General features: G+C 49.8%; 1 protein-coding gene across 1 annotated transcript in view; it reads right to left on the bottom strand.

The window, feature by feature from the left end:
* DCHS2 (dachsous cadherin-related 2) overlaps positions 1-14573 on the bottom strand; it is a 263354-nt gene extending 248781 nt beyond the window's left edge. Inside the window, exon 1 of the mRNA XM_056119027.1 lies at positions 12585-14573. Within this exon, the coding sequence (XP_055975002.1) occupies positions 12585-14573 (1989 nt within the window). The remainder of the gene's footprint in view (positions 1-12584) is intronic.
* Positions 14574-14918: the final 345 nt, after the last annotated feature.

Below are 14918 nucleotides of genomic sequence, written 5' to 3'. Positions count from 1 at the left end.
GGGTTTACTCTCACCTCTATGCTCAGGAGCAATGTTTGGGGTCCCACACGGAGCACCAGAGACTGGATGGATTGGCTACATGCAAGGCAAGTGCCTTACCCACTCCTCCCCCATGCTCTCTCTCTTCAGTCCTTAAGTCCTTTGTTAAAGTAGCATCTGTCAACAGATGTTTATTAAACAGTACTGTGAATTGCTTTGTTCCTCTTTACTGGAAGGAAATCTGCAAGAACTTCTTTCTTCCCTTTGCCTCACTGTCATTCCCTAGTGAAAGTTATTGTCAGGATCATCAAATAAAAATATAAAGACACAAATCAGCCATGTCATGAAAGACACGTTTTTCTCCTTAGCTGGGATAAGTGACATCTCAGCAAACAAGTGCTTCAAGATGAGGCCTGGCGATGCTTCTTTCTTAGGAATTACCCTGGACCTCGGAAGCCAGAGAAGCACCCAGGTGGATGGAAACCATGGGACTAGCACGCGTGATGAGAAATGAGCATGGAAGAGTAGCTCTTGCGCTACTACTATGAGCCTGACTTTAAACCAAGAAAGTGGAGGTATGCCAAGGCTCACATACTTCCTGGATCTTTGCAGGAAGCCCCAGACTGAATTTGGAGGTGCAGCACAACACAAACTGAGACCCAAGCACAAAAATTTGTAAGTCTACAACTGTACCTCATGGTGTTTCACTAATAAAAAAAAAGAATACATTTCATTAAGGATCAAAAAAAAAAGTTTACTGGCCCAGGTGCTCCTTGGTGGATCACGGACATATTTCTAACCCTCTTTACCTAACTTTTGTCCCTCCACTTAGTCTAAACTAAGTGAAGCTACACATGAAAATCAACTTTTCTGGGACTTTACCACGTGCCAGGCACTGTTCTAAGCCTTGGATATCCATCTCAGCTATCCGTACGACAGTAGTATGAGGTAGATCCCATTATCGTCCTTGTTTTATGGATGAGAAAATTGAAGCTGACAAAGGTTTGGCAACTTAATTGAGGTTAGGCTACTCAGTGACAAAAAAATGAAATTTACATCCAGGCCTGTTTGGCTCCATAGTATAAGCGTTTATCCTCTAGGTCACTCTTCCTCTGTCCAAATCAAGGACACCTGGAAATAATGAACACAAGGAACCCTGTCCTGTGCTTGCTACCAAAGAGCTTCCACACACTTCATCAGTGGGCACTCAGAGATGTGAGTTTTTACAGGAAAATAGTAAAGCTTGAAATGAAGTTAATAGTGTGGGCTTTTAGAAAGGAAATTTCAATCAGAATTGGTAAGAAGGAACAGTCTTACTATGCACACGAAGGAATGTTAATATGCTCCAAAGTCATCAAGAAAAATGTTAAAAAGCAGCAAAATAACTTTAGAATTTTGAAGGCTAGAGCACTTTTTGTCTGCTCAATAAAATATCTGACTTGGCACCAAGGATGTAATGCAAGTGGTAGAGAACAGACCTGACATGTGTGTGGCCCTGGGTTCGAATCTCAGCACTACATGGCCCCCTGAAAACCACCGGGTGGGGCACCCTTCAACAAATATATATATGATAATAACTGATTTAATTCTTTTTCTCATACAAAAGATGTTCTCTAATGGTTTCCAAGCACTAAAGGGAGTAAAATTAAAACTAGGTGATAAAATATTCTATGTGTAATTTATTATATTTAAGCAGCTGCATTTTCTTTACTGCTTCTTGTCACTAATAGAAGCTGAAGAAGATAATTTTTCTAGAGAGTGAAAGGAGGGAATTTCCCCCTTCATCAGTGGATACCAGCCACTGAGTAAGAAAGCCCTTTGGTAGGCTGGAGCAGTAGTACAGCGGGTAGGGCATTTGCCTTGCACACAGCCAACCCAGGTTTGATCCCCGGCATCTCATATGGTCCACCGCGCACCACCAGGAGTGATTCCTGAGTGACGAACCAGGAGTAAGCCCTGAGCATCACTGGGTGTGACCCAAAAAGAAAAAAAAAAGAGAGCCCTTCGGATTTTCAGAGCCCTCTCTTCAAGTGGAAGAGGACTCTTGACTATGGTTAGGTCTGGCAGTATCATCACTCCTTCCCTCCGACATCACCTAAGTAGGAAAACTCTTGTCCTAGCCAGAGTTTTCAGCCAGGAGCTCCTCTAATTGTTCTCACTTTCACTTCTGTTGCTTTCTTATCAACTCCACAAGAATCAGTTCCAATGATATATCTCCAACCTTCAGTTCACCTGTACTTTAGACCTATATAACTCTCAAGATCGTTTCCCTGCTTTCCTGAATGACAAGCCATCAATTCACACTCAACATATCAATAACTCAACAAAGGAAGTATCTTCCCCCCAACACACACAGCCCAAACCCTCACTTCTAACTTTTCTTCTCACTCCCACTAACCCAGACTGAAAATACGGTATCATTTTTTTATTTATTCCTTGACTTCTCCCCTCACACATAATTCCAGGCTTTCTTTCGAAAGCCTCTCTAGATGTCTTTTCCATGACTCTTCATTGCTATTCCCCAGAATCCAACCCTCATAGCTAACTATGATTATAAGAATCTCGGCATTTCTCTATCTGATTTCCCTGTTTCTTCTTTCTAACAATTCAAGGCCATTATTTCTTATTTTACATAAGCAGATCTCAATTCAAAACTTCCTTGATCTCTCAGTTACTTCTATAACAAAGGCAAACACTGAATGTCCTTCATAGCCGACCCTTTCTGTGCCTACAAAACTGCTCCTGTCAGTAGCCTTCAGGGACCAAACACACCAGGATGATTCAGATGCAAACTATTTTCCCGAGGCCTATGTGATCCTAAATGTAGTTTTAATTAAACTTTGTTATTCATTAAGACACTCACCTAATCTACCTGCACCCCAAGGCATATATTCCTTTTAAATGAATATTTTAATTCAGTCATATTTTAAGAAATAACAAAAATGATCTAGCATGATTTCCCTAATGGTCTATAAAAGTATAAATTACTTCCACAGTGACTCACTTTTAATTTATCATTTAGAAGGCAAAGGGGATCATTAAGAGAAGTCTGGAGTTTAGTTGTTCATAAAATTAATTGATTGTCAAGTTCAAATCCTCAGAGAAAGGAAATGTTACTGATAACAACTTTCAGATATCCTTGTTAAAAAATAAAAAAGCAATGTATCTTTTCGATAAAAAAATATATACATAAAGATGTTGGGTCAGAGAGATTTCAATGGGTTCGCACATGCTTTTCATGGTAGTGGCCCAGGCTCGATTCCCAGCACCAAAGAGACCCCTGAGCACCTCCAGAAGCGAGGATGGTGTCCGGAGTAGCCAAGTTGGGTGTAGCCCCTGAGCACTGCTGGGTGTGGTCCAAAAACAAAAGAGAGAAAGACGTGTTGCTACATTAGAAAACATCCATGACAGGTACCAGAGAGATAGCACAGTGGGTAGAGCATTTGCTTTGCATGGGACCAACCTAGGTTCGACCCCTGGCATCCCATATGATCCCCCAAGCACCACCAGAGGTAACTTCTGAGTGCAGAGCCAGGAGTAACCTCTGAGCATTGCTGGGTGAGACCCCAAAAGCCAAAACAAATAAAAAATAAAATTAAAACATTAAACAATAAGCAAATATCCATGACAGACTCAATAAGCATATCAATCCCCGCAGAGCACTCCTAGTAGTTCCACAGCTAGAGAAATCTCCATCCTGGCTCCTCACATGCCAGGTTCTCCTCAAAAGAACCTTTGTCATCACCGAGACCCCTTACTAACTTCTGCAGCACCAACTGTGTCCCACCACATCAAAGACTATCTTAAAGCCTCTCAATAACGTGTGTTAAAAGCACTAATAAAAAAAAAATTTTTTTAAAAAAAGCAATTACAATGTGTGCTCCTCAATTTTCTGTATCAATCTGGGTAGGAGGCCCACATGCCTGATTAAAAGTTATTTGTGGGTGGTGCCTGGAAGGGGCTTCTGGATGAGATGAACCTGGGAACAGATTGAGTCACGTGGCCCACCCTGCCAGGGTGTGTGTGTGGAAGGGGGGCCTCCTGCACTCACACAAATGCACGGAAGGAGGAAGGATGGGTACACCCTCTCTGCCCCACTGAAGGCTTACACCCTCAGGGTTCCTGATTCTCAAGCCTTCAGACTTAAGGGAGGAAAACGCTTTCCTGAGCTTTCTGCTTGTCAGCGGCAGATGGTGAGACTAGTCATGTGACTCAGTTTCTCAAAATTTCTCAAAATAGGTATATAGGTGTAGTGTGTGTGTGTGTGTGTGTGTATGTGTGCATGTATGTGTGTGAGAGAGAGAGATAGAGAGAGGGATAAACAGACATCCTCTTGGTTCTGTTCCTCAGGAAATCCCCTAACTAATAGACATTTTATGGATAATAAAAGTATGGCCAGAAAAGTAATTGAAATAGGAAATGATAGAGTCAGAATTGGAGTGGAGGTGGTCTGTGTGTAAGCCCAGGGCTGCCTTAACTTGTTTCATGCTACAACAATAAGTGATTTTAAAAAGCAGGAGCTGAGGGAGTATAAGACACAGACCATGACCATGGACGTGTGGACCAGAACCATGCCCTGCTCCTGAGCAGGGTCAGGGGCTGGCTCAAGGGGAAGCCCTGCCATCACATGACCCGCCAGCCCGTGGCCTGCATCAGCCCTTGTCTCATAGGGTCTCTGTCTAAGGTCTTCCTCAGACTTCTGGAAAGGTTCTGGAATACAGACAGGAGGGAGAGTAGGGGTCACTACTGACATCGCCCCACCCTTCCTTATGGCAGAAGGACTGATTATAGAAGCCCAAGAGACTCACAGCTATCCAAAGTTAAATAGATTCCTACTGTCTTTGCCAGGAATGTCCACATCTCATTAAAAACCTAACACACAATTTAAATTTATATCCACTCCTTCCAGTTTTCAACAAAAAGGAATCTTTATATGAAATGTCACATTTTTAAGGGGCCTCCCAAGTGTGCTCAGGGGACCCAAAAAGCTCTCCTGGGGAATCTCTGCCAACAGGGACACAAGTTCTATGTAGTGCCCTGGGATGCAGTGCTGCTCGAGCCCTGGGGTGACCACCAGGTCATGCTGGTGGCCCTCAGAAACGTACCCATTGGGCTTCTTGGGTAACGAGTTCCTGGGGATTAAACCGGAGCCAACTGCGTGCAAAGCACATGCCTTAACCCCTGTAATATCCTGTCCAACACATGGTGTCACTTTAAACTAGTCCTCAGTTTTTGCTCTATCAGGTAAAATAGTTTCTTCAGGATTCTTGAAGGTCTTACTAACATTTAGTAAAATGCACTGAGCACTTACTGTGATTCAAGCATTATTGTAAGCACACATGAACTGATTTGTTATTCACACAAAATCTCTGCTTCTGTTTTTCAGAGGAAGAAACTGAGGCACAATGCCTAAGACAAAAGAACCAGTTAGTTCTTTTGAAGCTGAGATTCAAACTCATTCTTCTGTCTGTACTTCTCATCAGTGAATACAACCTAATTTTCAATTTCAAAGCTATGAGCATTCTACCAAATAATGTCTTTCATCTTCGGTTCTATAACCAAGAACTAGACAAAGCCTGGCAAAGTGACATACTGAATGGAACCACAGAGGCACCCCACAGCTTTGAGGCTATATTCCTCCAATTATATACCCAGCAGGAAAGGGGAAAGAAGTAAAGCTGACTGACTGATTGACCTTAGGTGCTGAGTATGGGAAACAAGAACAGTGGGGAAGGCTGAGAATCTATGGTCCATCTTGGGCGTTAAACAGGCCATGAAGGGGCCAGAGAGATAGTATGGGGGGTAAGGCACTCTCCTTGCATGTAACTGACCCTACTCGCATCTTCAGCACCATATCTGGTCCCCCAAAAATCACCAGGAGTGATCTCTGAGCACAGTGTCAGGTGTAAGCCCTAAACACAGCTGGTGTTCCCCAGAAGGAAAAAATAATAAAGAAATAAAAACTGACATCTATAATCAATATATATAACATATGTACATATATTTTATATATATATTACACACTCAACAAACCATCAAAACAAAACTAGAGGCACAAAGAGGCATGTTGGGAACTAAAACACAAGCATATAACTAGGAGAAATGACAGATGGCACATGATCCGAACAGGTTCTGGAGACAGACAAGCACCAACAACTGCTGTGGAAATCATATATGATCTTAATGTATGTGTGTACATGGACAGCTAGCATGAGGTGACCTCATATAACATGCTATATGACTATCCAAACTGGCATATAGGTGGGAAGCATTAATCCACACTAAAAAAGTAAGACTCTGCAAGCGATCAGGTGAGGGAGACAAAGACCCTCATAGGCAACACGTTTCAGACCATGAAATTCCAAAGACTCATTAACAACCATAATGGGGAAGTCAACTTCATAGTAAAATTAATATGCATGCACAATAAAATGAGAAAATTGAAAGTAAAAACTTTAACTAGCTTTGACCTTGCTAACAGTTGTTTTTTTGTTTTCTTTTCTTTGCCCCCCTTTTGACTAGAGAACTCTGACACAGTAACACAGAGCTATTGGTTTCCTAGTCTCTAGGCTTTAGACTCTGGGAAATAGCAAGGAACAACAACAAAAAAAAAGTGCCATGAAATGCAACCCCACAGAGGTCACTCACAATCATGAGCTTTACTCGTCTAAGCAAACAGCCATGCCAAAAAGAATCCTAAGACTCAAAAACACAAGGAAATATTTCATGGAAGGATTTGAGATTCTCAGTGTGAAGGAGTAACAAGGAATCATGGTGGTGACAAACAGGGTGATGCCAATGGGCCCAGATGAAACAACGTAAGAGAAACTAAAGGCCTTAGAGTTATACTGGCCAAACGCGGGATGATTCAAGGAACACAGGGATTCTTAGAGAACATCTTCCTTAACAAGGTCTTTTCCCACCGAAGCTGGCCTTGGAGAGGACGCCGCATTCATTGGTCCCTGGAAGGGCACACTGCAGCCTCTCCACTGCACTCAGCCATCAGTGCCACCAGATCTCAGGAGAGGGCTTCTGGCCCTGAAGACATTGGCTAAAGCTCATTGATAGCTCCTCCTTGAATTAGTCCACAAAAGCAGTGTTTGGTGTGCTCTCATTTTAACCTCCACAGTGTAGATGAGACAAAATTATGACAGTCAAGAGGTCTAAAGACTAGGAGTGTCATGAGAAGGCGTTTATACAGTCATCATCCCTTCCCTTGTCCCCTTTCATTAATAAGACAATAAAACAGAAAGAGGATGCAGGTTAATGTTTTTCAGCCCTTGGGGACACAGAAGGATCAGGCCATTCATCTCTGAAAGGTCCTCCTGCTGGGGGAAAACCACCTTTAACGTCCCATAGTGCACATACTCCTTCTAGACTTCAGGGGAGGAAATGGCCAAGTAGGGCCAGGCGCTCTCTAGTCACCCTGTGTCTCAGACCTGTATTTCTCCACTCAATGGTGACAGGAGACAGGACTTTTCTCTTCCCCCTGTATTCCTCAACAACACAAAACACAACAACCACTCCAATAAACTACCAGCACATGCATGCACAAAAATGATAATGTAAGAAAAAAGTACATTTTATCAATTATAAGAACATTTCAAAGGGAGCTGATTAATGAAAACGTGGGAAGGGTAGAGAAAGGTAAAATAAGGAGGAGAAAAGCTATGATTTGGGAAATGTTAGATACAAGGTACCAAAAATCCATCCAGGTAGAGATACCTACCGGGCAGAGAAAGAGAGAGAAGCTCTCCTCTGGAGTTCCTAAGGGACCTTGACTTTGGAGACTTTTCCGAGGGTCCCAAGGGATTTTCAAACATGAACCTACACATTGAAGTTCTGGTACCGCTCTCATGCACCGAACACATTCCCTGCTGTCCTGTTCTCTAGGGCTCCTGGTGACACAGCCAGGTGTGTGCAGTGCCAACTCAAGAGCATGACCCCAGCAAGCACTACATCAGCATTCCCAGCACTGCAACTAACAGTGCAACCCCAGAATGCTTGTGTGCAAGCACCAAAGATGTGTGCACCCCACTTTTCCCCTGCCACCCCCCGCAAGTACCTTGGCTGAGTATCTGAGCACTACAACCAGATGTGCAACCCCCAGGAAAGCACTAAACCCAAATAAGTAGGTGCCACAATCATGAGTAAGTGTGACTCTTGATCATTCCAGCAGCAACAACAAGGGGAAGAAAAGGAGGACAGAATTTTTTTTTAAATAATAAAGTTCTGGGATTCTGGGAGAAGAAAAGGTGAAAAGAGAGAAAAGTGAGGAGGGACAGAGAGAACTTTGGAAATCCCTCTAAGCATGGTGGTGAAGGAGAGAAAGGAGGAATATGCAAGAGGGAGACAAAAGGGAAAGCGGGGGGGGGGGGGGGGGGAACGGGGAAGAAAGTAAAGCACTGGAGAAAGGAGAAGGGGACAAGAGTCCAAATGCTTTAGAAAGAATGAGGACAGGGGTCAGAGCGATAGTACCGCAGGTAGAGCGTTTGCTTTGCTCGCTGGAGTTTAATCCCCGGCATCCCATATGGTTTCCCGAGCACCACTAGGGGTAATTCCTAAGAGCCAGGAGTGACGCTGAGCATCACTGGGTGTGACCGAAAAAGAGAAGGAGGAGGAGGAGGAGGAGGAGGAGGAGGAGGAGGAGGAGGAGGAGGAGAAAGAGGAAGAAGAAGAAGGAGGAGGAGGAGGAGGAGGAGAAGGAAGAGGAGGAAGAGGAAGAAGGAGGAGGAGGAGGAGGAGGAGGAGGAGGAGGAGGAGGAGGAGGACAGTTAGGACTAAGAAAAGCCTGCTTGGTTGAAAGCACACCTCTCCTTACCCATTGGGAGGCGGGATCTGGTACAGGGATCCAGAAAGTCAGATTAGGTAGCTAAGAGGGCCCAAGGCATGTGTTCCTTAAGGCCAAGGAAGAGAAGAAAATCTGGAATGCAAGACTGTAAACTCCACTGGCACAGGGACCTTGTCTGCTTATCACCTCTGTGGCCCCAAGATCAGCCAATGGCATATGGTAGGCACTCAATAGATAATTGTTCAGCCCAGGCTGAGTATTCAGTGATGCTGCTCTCTGATGAAATGAATGAATGGCTGGATGAGTACAGCACTGATGTCGGAGGGAGAGAGAGAGAGAGAATAATCTTGTGAGGGTTTGTAACTGACATAGAAATTACAGGGAGTGAAGATCTGGTTACAAGGAAAGAGAAAGATCTTAGGGAAGAAGGAATGGAAGGAACAAAGAAGATCTTGGGAAAGAGAGAATCCTTCAAGCCGGGTGCTAGAACTCGGGCTCATGAGTGTCTGCTCTGTGAAAATCTTTCACTTATCTGGATGCTCCCATGGCCTCAGAAGATGCTAGAAGTTGCTCCTGAGGTGTGGGGTAGTTTACAAGAGGCTCTTATACAGAAGCAGTAGGAAGCAAGGGTTCAGAAAACCAATCCAGTTCCATTTAGACAGGGAAACATCTAGAAGGCTAAGGTCACCTAGCCAGGCCAATTCTAATTCCTATGCCCAGAATTAAACCTCTCAGTTTTTCCCATGTTGATCCCACTTAAAGTCTTTGGAAGGACCAGGAAGATAGTCCAGAGGGCAGGGAAATTGTCTTGTGTGTGGCAGTTTCCCTGATTCCATATAGAACTTAAAGCCTGCCAGACGTGATCCCTGAGCACAGAGTCAGGAGTTAGCCCTGGTACAGGTGGGGCCCCCAAACAAATAAATTTTTAAAAACCTCTGGAGTGTCCCAAATAGGGCCATGAGACTAGGAAAGGGCTGAGTCACCCTCCAAGGTGACCTGAGCAGCCACAAAAGCAGACTGAGCCCTGAAATATGGGGGCCCCACCGAGACCCTTGGCAGGTTTGAGCATTTGTTCCTGATAGAGGAAATTGGAAAGAACTTAATTTTTCTCTCGGGTTGAAACCGTGGTTTTGTTTGATTCTGATAAAGGAGAGGTGAAGAGAGAGGAAAAGCCAGAAATCCAATGGAGCGCAGAAGGCGCAGCTGGAAGGAACACATTCAACAGAATCACACAAAGCTGAGGAACCTGGGCTGGAGCGATAGTTCAGTGGATAGGGCACTTGCCTTGCATGCAGCCGACCTGGGTTCGATTCCCAGCATCCCATATTGTCCCTGAGCACCACAAGTAATTCCTTAGTGCAAAGCCAGGAGTAACGCCTGTACCATTGCTGGGTGTGACCCAAAAAAGGAAAAAAAAAACTGAAGAATGAGGTCCTGGCTCCAAGGGCTCGCTGATGGAAGTTGTGCAAAGGAAGACTGAATAAGGGAACGCGAGGGGGGAAGCACCCCTTCCTGGGAGGCCTAGCAAGGAGCTAGGGGCGACAGAGTCAGCCAGAGGGCTTCTGGAGCACAGAGAGTTCACACAGCTGCCGTGAAGAGGCCCTGGTGAAGCCGGCCAGCAGGAAGATCTCCCCCATCCCTGGGGGCCAGGATCCAGAACCCTCACTCCCACAGCTGAATACTAACTGCAGCTGGCAAACTTGGAAGGGTGGTTTTTTTTTTAATTGGTTTTGGTGATGGTTTTCGGTTTGGGGCTTTGCCCAGGGAGATGCAGCCTCCACTGGAGCCCAGTCAGCTCATCGAGAGAGAACCCAGATTCTGACATGGGCTGCACTCACACCACCAGTCAGCAGCCTCATACCCCGATTTTAGGAAGCATTCCAAAGTCCGGTACAAAGGCTAGGAATCCCGATAAATCCTTCCTGCTTAGCTTCCCTGCATTGGAGCCCAACATCAGAGACAAATTGTCCTGTTTCCTACCAAGATCCTGCAGGCCCTCCAGATGGAAGAAATCTTGGCACTCACCAGATCCAACCTCTTATTTTTAGAGATCTGTGGTGGGGTCTCTTATGGCCCGCGAGGGCTCCTCTCCACTTCTCCGTCTCCTGGGCAGTACCCCTGAGGTCATGGTGTGCAACACTCAGGTTTGGGGGTGTGGGGCAGGGGTCACATGGTCTTACACACTCACAACCAGGCCACACCTGGACCGGAAGAGGCCCAGCCAACTAGGCAGATGCTTCTAGAAACAAACCCCCATTGTGTTACTCCCTAACATGGCAGGCCTGTCTGCTCCTGCAGAAGGCAGTGATGGATTTTCAAGCCCGTTTTTACTCGCCGAGCAACTCAGAGAGCTGTTAATCAAGCTAAAGGGAAAGACGGAGATGACTCTGGCTCATGGACTCAAAGAATTCAAACGGCAGAAGCAGGGAGAACGCTCAAAGAGGCAGAGCACAAGCCTTGCATGCTCCAAGCCCAGAGTTCACCTGTCCAACCCACAAAACCCCCGGAACACCCCCACCCTGGCACTCAGCAGCTCTGCCCTGTCAGGCTTGAGCACAGAATCAGGCCTCCACAGCTGGGCATCACCAGAAATGTTCGTCCCCAGGTCCCCAAGACCTGCTGGAGAATCACCCCGTAAAAAATATAGAGGTAGTAGTAAAACGCATTTTTATGATACAGCAGCAGCTCAGTTCCCTAAAGATCCAATCACTTGAGACACGTCTCACCGGACCTGATGTATCACCTGCAGAAATCAGGAGCCCGCACCAGGAGCCTTGGGTCAGCCCAATCTGCTGGGAACCAAAGCTTTGGTGCTTTGCTCTGGAATTCATTCTTAGGGTTTAGTCCTGGGATCTTGGGAAAAAAAGAAATACTTTGTTTTTACTCCTGGGGTCTTGGAGTTAATAAATCAGTGCCAGAAATCAAACATGTGCTCTCACATCAGAAAATAAGAAACCAGGGGCTGGAGAGATAGCGCAGGGAGTAGGGCACTTGCCTTGCACATGGCCAAACCCAGTTCAATCCCTGACACTCCAAATGGCCCCTCCAGTCCCATCATGTATAATACCAGAGCACAGAGCTAGGGGGAAAGCCCTGAACACAGCTGGATGTGAAAAAAAGGTAACCAAGAGGGGCTGGAGCGATAGCAGGTAGGGTGTTTGCCTTGCACGTGGCCTACCGGAGTTCGATTCCCAGCATCCCATATGGTGCCCTGAGCACCGCCAGGAGTAATTCTTGAGTGCAAAGCCAGGAGTAACCCCTGTGCATTGCCAGGTGTGACCCAAAAAGAAAAAGAACGGTAACCAAGAGAGGGCGGGGGAAGGGAAGGAGGTCCAGAGCCCCAGCTGACTCAGGATCTGTCAAAATGGGGGAGGGGGAGCTCAACCTGAAGTTAAGAGAACTTGGCCATCACCAGCCTCCTAAGCTTTCTAACAAGACTGGGAAAAGGTTACTCAGGAACAGTTAGCACATTTAAAGGCCTGCTCTGGTTCATTTGCAAAGTAATACCTGAGGTTACCTTAGTTCGCCCCACGCCCCCACGCCATCCCCCAGTCCCCCAAGGCACCCCAGGCTACTTCCCGGGTCACCAGGATTTGGAATATGCATATACCTAGCGGGAAGGTAACCAGGTAACCGGTTCCCGTGAGACCTAACAACTGTGCGGGGCAGAAAGGGTGCTGGGGATTCACTCTGGCCCAGGGTCAGTCGCTCACAGTCACTATAAGAAACCCGAGAGCACCCAGTTATTTCCCTGCGATTTCCCGGTGAGGGGCCAACCTTCGCAGGTGGGTCCCTGGCCTGGGGCAACACTCACCTGCAGAAAGCAGTGACCGACCGGGGCGTGCTCCGTCAGGGTGGCGTTGTACACCTGCTTGGGGAAGATGGGCTCGTTGTCGTTCACGTCCTCCACGGCGATGCTCACCAGGCAGGTGGCAGCGAGCGGGGGTTCCCCAAGGTCTTGGGCCACCACTCTCAGGTCGACCCGGTCCTGGACCTCTCGGTCCAGACTCCGGATGGTGCTGATGACGCCAGTTTCCGGGTCGATGGCAAAGGACGGGTCACACTCGGCCTCTGCGCCGCAGCGCGCCTCCAGGTGGAGCAGCGCGTAGCGCAGCCGGGCGTGGTCCGTGCCCGCCTCGTCGGCGTCGGAAGCGCTCACCCACAGCACGGCGGTGCCAGGGGCCGCCGCCTCGGACACCGCTCCCCGGTAGTGCGCCTGGCTGAAGACCGGCGCCTGGTCGTTGAGGTCGGCCACTCGGAGCAATAGCGTCTGCTCCGTGCTCAGCGGCGGGGACCCCGCATCCGTGGCCACCAGTCTCAGGTCATAAAGGTCGCGGCTCTCCCTGTCCAGGGGCCCCTCGACGCAGATAAAGAAGACCCCTGGGGAGCCCCCGGGGCTCAGCGCGAAGGCTCCCTCCCCGCCTTCTAAGGTCAGGGCGATGCTGCCGCCTGCGAGGCCCACCCTGGGGTCCCCGACGGCCTCCTCGTCGCTGTCCGAGTCCCCGTCCTCGTCGGACACCGAAACGCGAGCCACATAGTCTCCGGGACGGGCGCCCTCGGACACGCGGGCGGTGCCGCCCTCGGTGAGGAAGAGCAGGTGGATGGCGGGCCGGTTGTCATTCACGTCCAGCACGGCGATGGACACGCGCACGGTGGCCACCTCGGGTTCGGCGCCTGCGTCGCGGGCCTCGATGACCAGCTGGTGCCAGGCCTGCGCCTCGCGGTCCAGCGGCCTGTGCACGCGCACCACGCCGCTGAGCTCGTCCACGGCAAAGGAGGCCGCGTCGCCGGGGGTCGCCTGCCGCGCGCGCAGGCCATAGCGCACCGCGCCGTTGGCCCCCTGGTCGCGGTCGGTGGCCCGCACGCGGCAGACTTCAGTGCCCGGCGGGGCGTCCTCCCGTACGGCCGCCCGGTACTCCGCCAGCTCGAAGACCGGCGGGTTGTCGTTCTCATCCAGCACGCGCAGCTCCACGCGCAGGTGGCCCGTGCGTCGCGGGTGGCCGCCGTCCCAGGCCTCGATCTGCAGCTCGTGGGTCGCCTGCTCCTCCCGATCCAAGCGTCGCAGCAGGACCAAGTCGAGGGACTCCGGGGGCGACGGCGAGGACGACCCCGCAGTGCCGTAGCGCAGCTGGAAGAAGGGCCCCTCGGGGTCGTCGTCGGGCCGGTCGGGAGGAGGGAGCAGGGTGTAACCCTGGGTGCTGAAGACGCCGGCGTCGGGGTCGTGCGCGCCGGGCAGGCGGAAGGCGGTGCCCGGCGGGCTGAGCTCCGAGACGTCGAGCCGCAGCGAGTCGCTGGGGAAGCGCGGCGAGTGGTCGTTCACGTCGTTGACGCGGATCTCCACCTGCACCACGGCGCCCAGCAGGGTGGCCGCCACGAAGCTGTAGCGCTCGCGCCTCTCGCGGTCCAGGCGCCGCGCGGTGCGGATGATGCCCGTGTCGGGGTGCACGTGGAAGTCGTCCAGCAGCGGGGAGTCATCGGAATCCTCGGACAGAAAGAAGCCGCCCCCCTCCAGCTGCTGCGCGGCCGGCAGCCCCGCGCGGATGTCGCCCACGAGGGTGTCCGGGGGCAGCCCCTCGTCCACGCGGAGGCTGAGGTTGAACACCTGAGCCGAGGTGCCCGAGGCCACCCAGAGCCACGCGTGCACCCAGAGCGCGACCCGCCAGCGCGGCGCTCCGCCAGCCCTGCCGCCGCTGCCGCCGCTGCCGCCGCCGCCGCCTGGCCGCCCTTCGGGAGACTCTCGCCTCCCGGGAACCCGGACGTGGGGCCGGGCGGGGGTCCCCAGCTGCTGACACCCTGCGCCCATCCTCTTCCTAGCAGGGGAGAGGGGAGGGTCCTTTCCTCGCCGACTCCTGGGGAAGGCTCCGGGTTGGGGAGAGATGACAGAAAAATTCAGGAACCTTTACAGTGTCAGAGCCAAAAGGAGAAAAATCGAGAAGACTTTGGCAACCAAATCAACCAGACCCAGGACTTGCCGGGGCTACATCTGCAACTGGTGCTCGCGTCCCCGGCCGGCAGCTCCAGCTGCCGCCGCCGCCGCCGCCGCCGCCGCCGCCAACCTCTCCTGCCCCTGGATGTCTTTACCCGAGTCTCATCTCTTGCGCGCTCTGCTTTTATTCCTTTTACATCTGCTCCCGGTTCTGCTCGGCTG

Source organism: Sorex fumeus, unplaced genomic scaffold, assembly GCF_029834395.1.
Source record: "Sorex fumeus unplaced genomic scaffold, SorFum_2.1 ptg000039l, whole genome shotgun sequence".
Classification (NCBI taxonomy): Eukaryota; Metazoa; Chordata; class Mammalia; order Eulipotyphla; family Soricidae; genus Sorex; species Sorex fumeus.
This window is presented reverse-complemented; position numbering and strand designations above follow the sequence as displayed.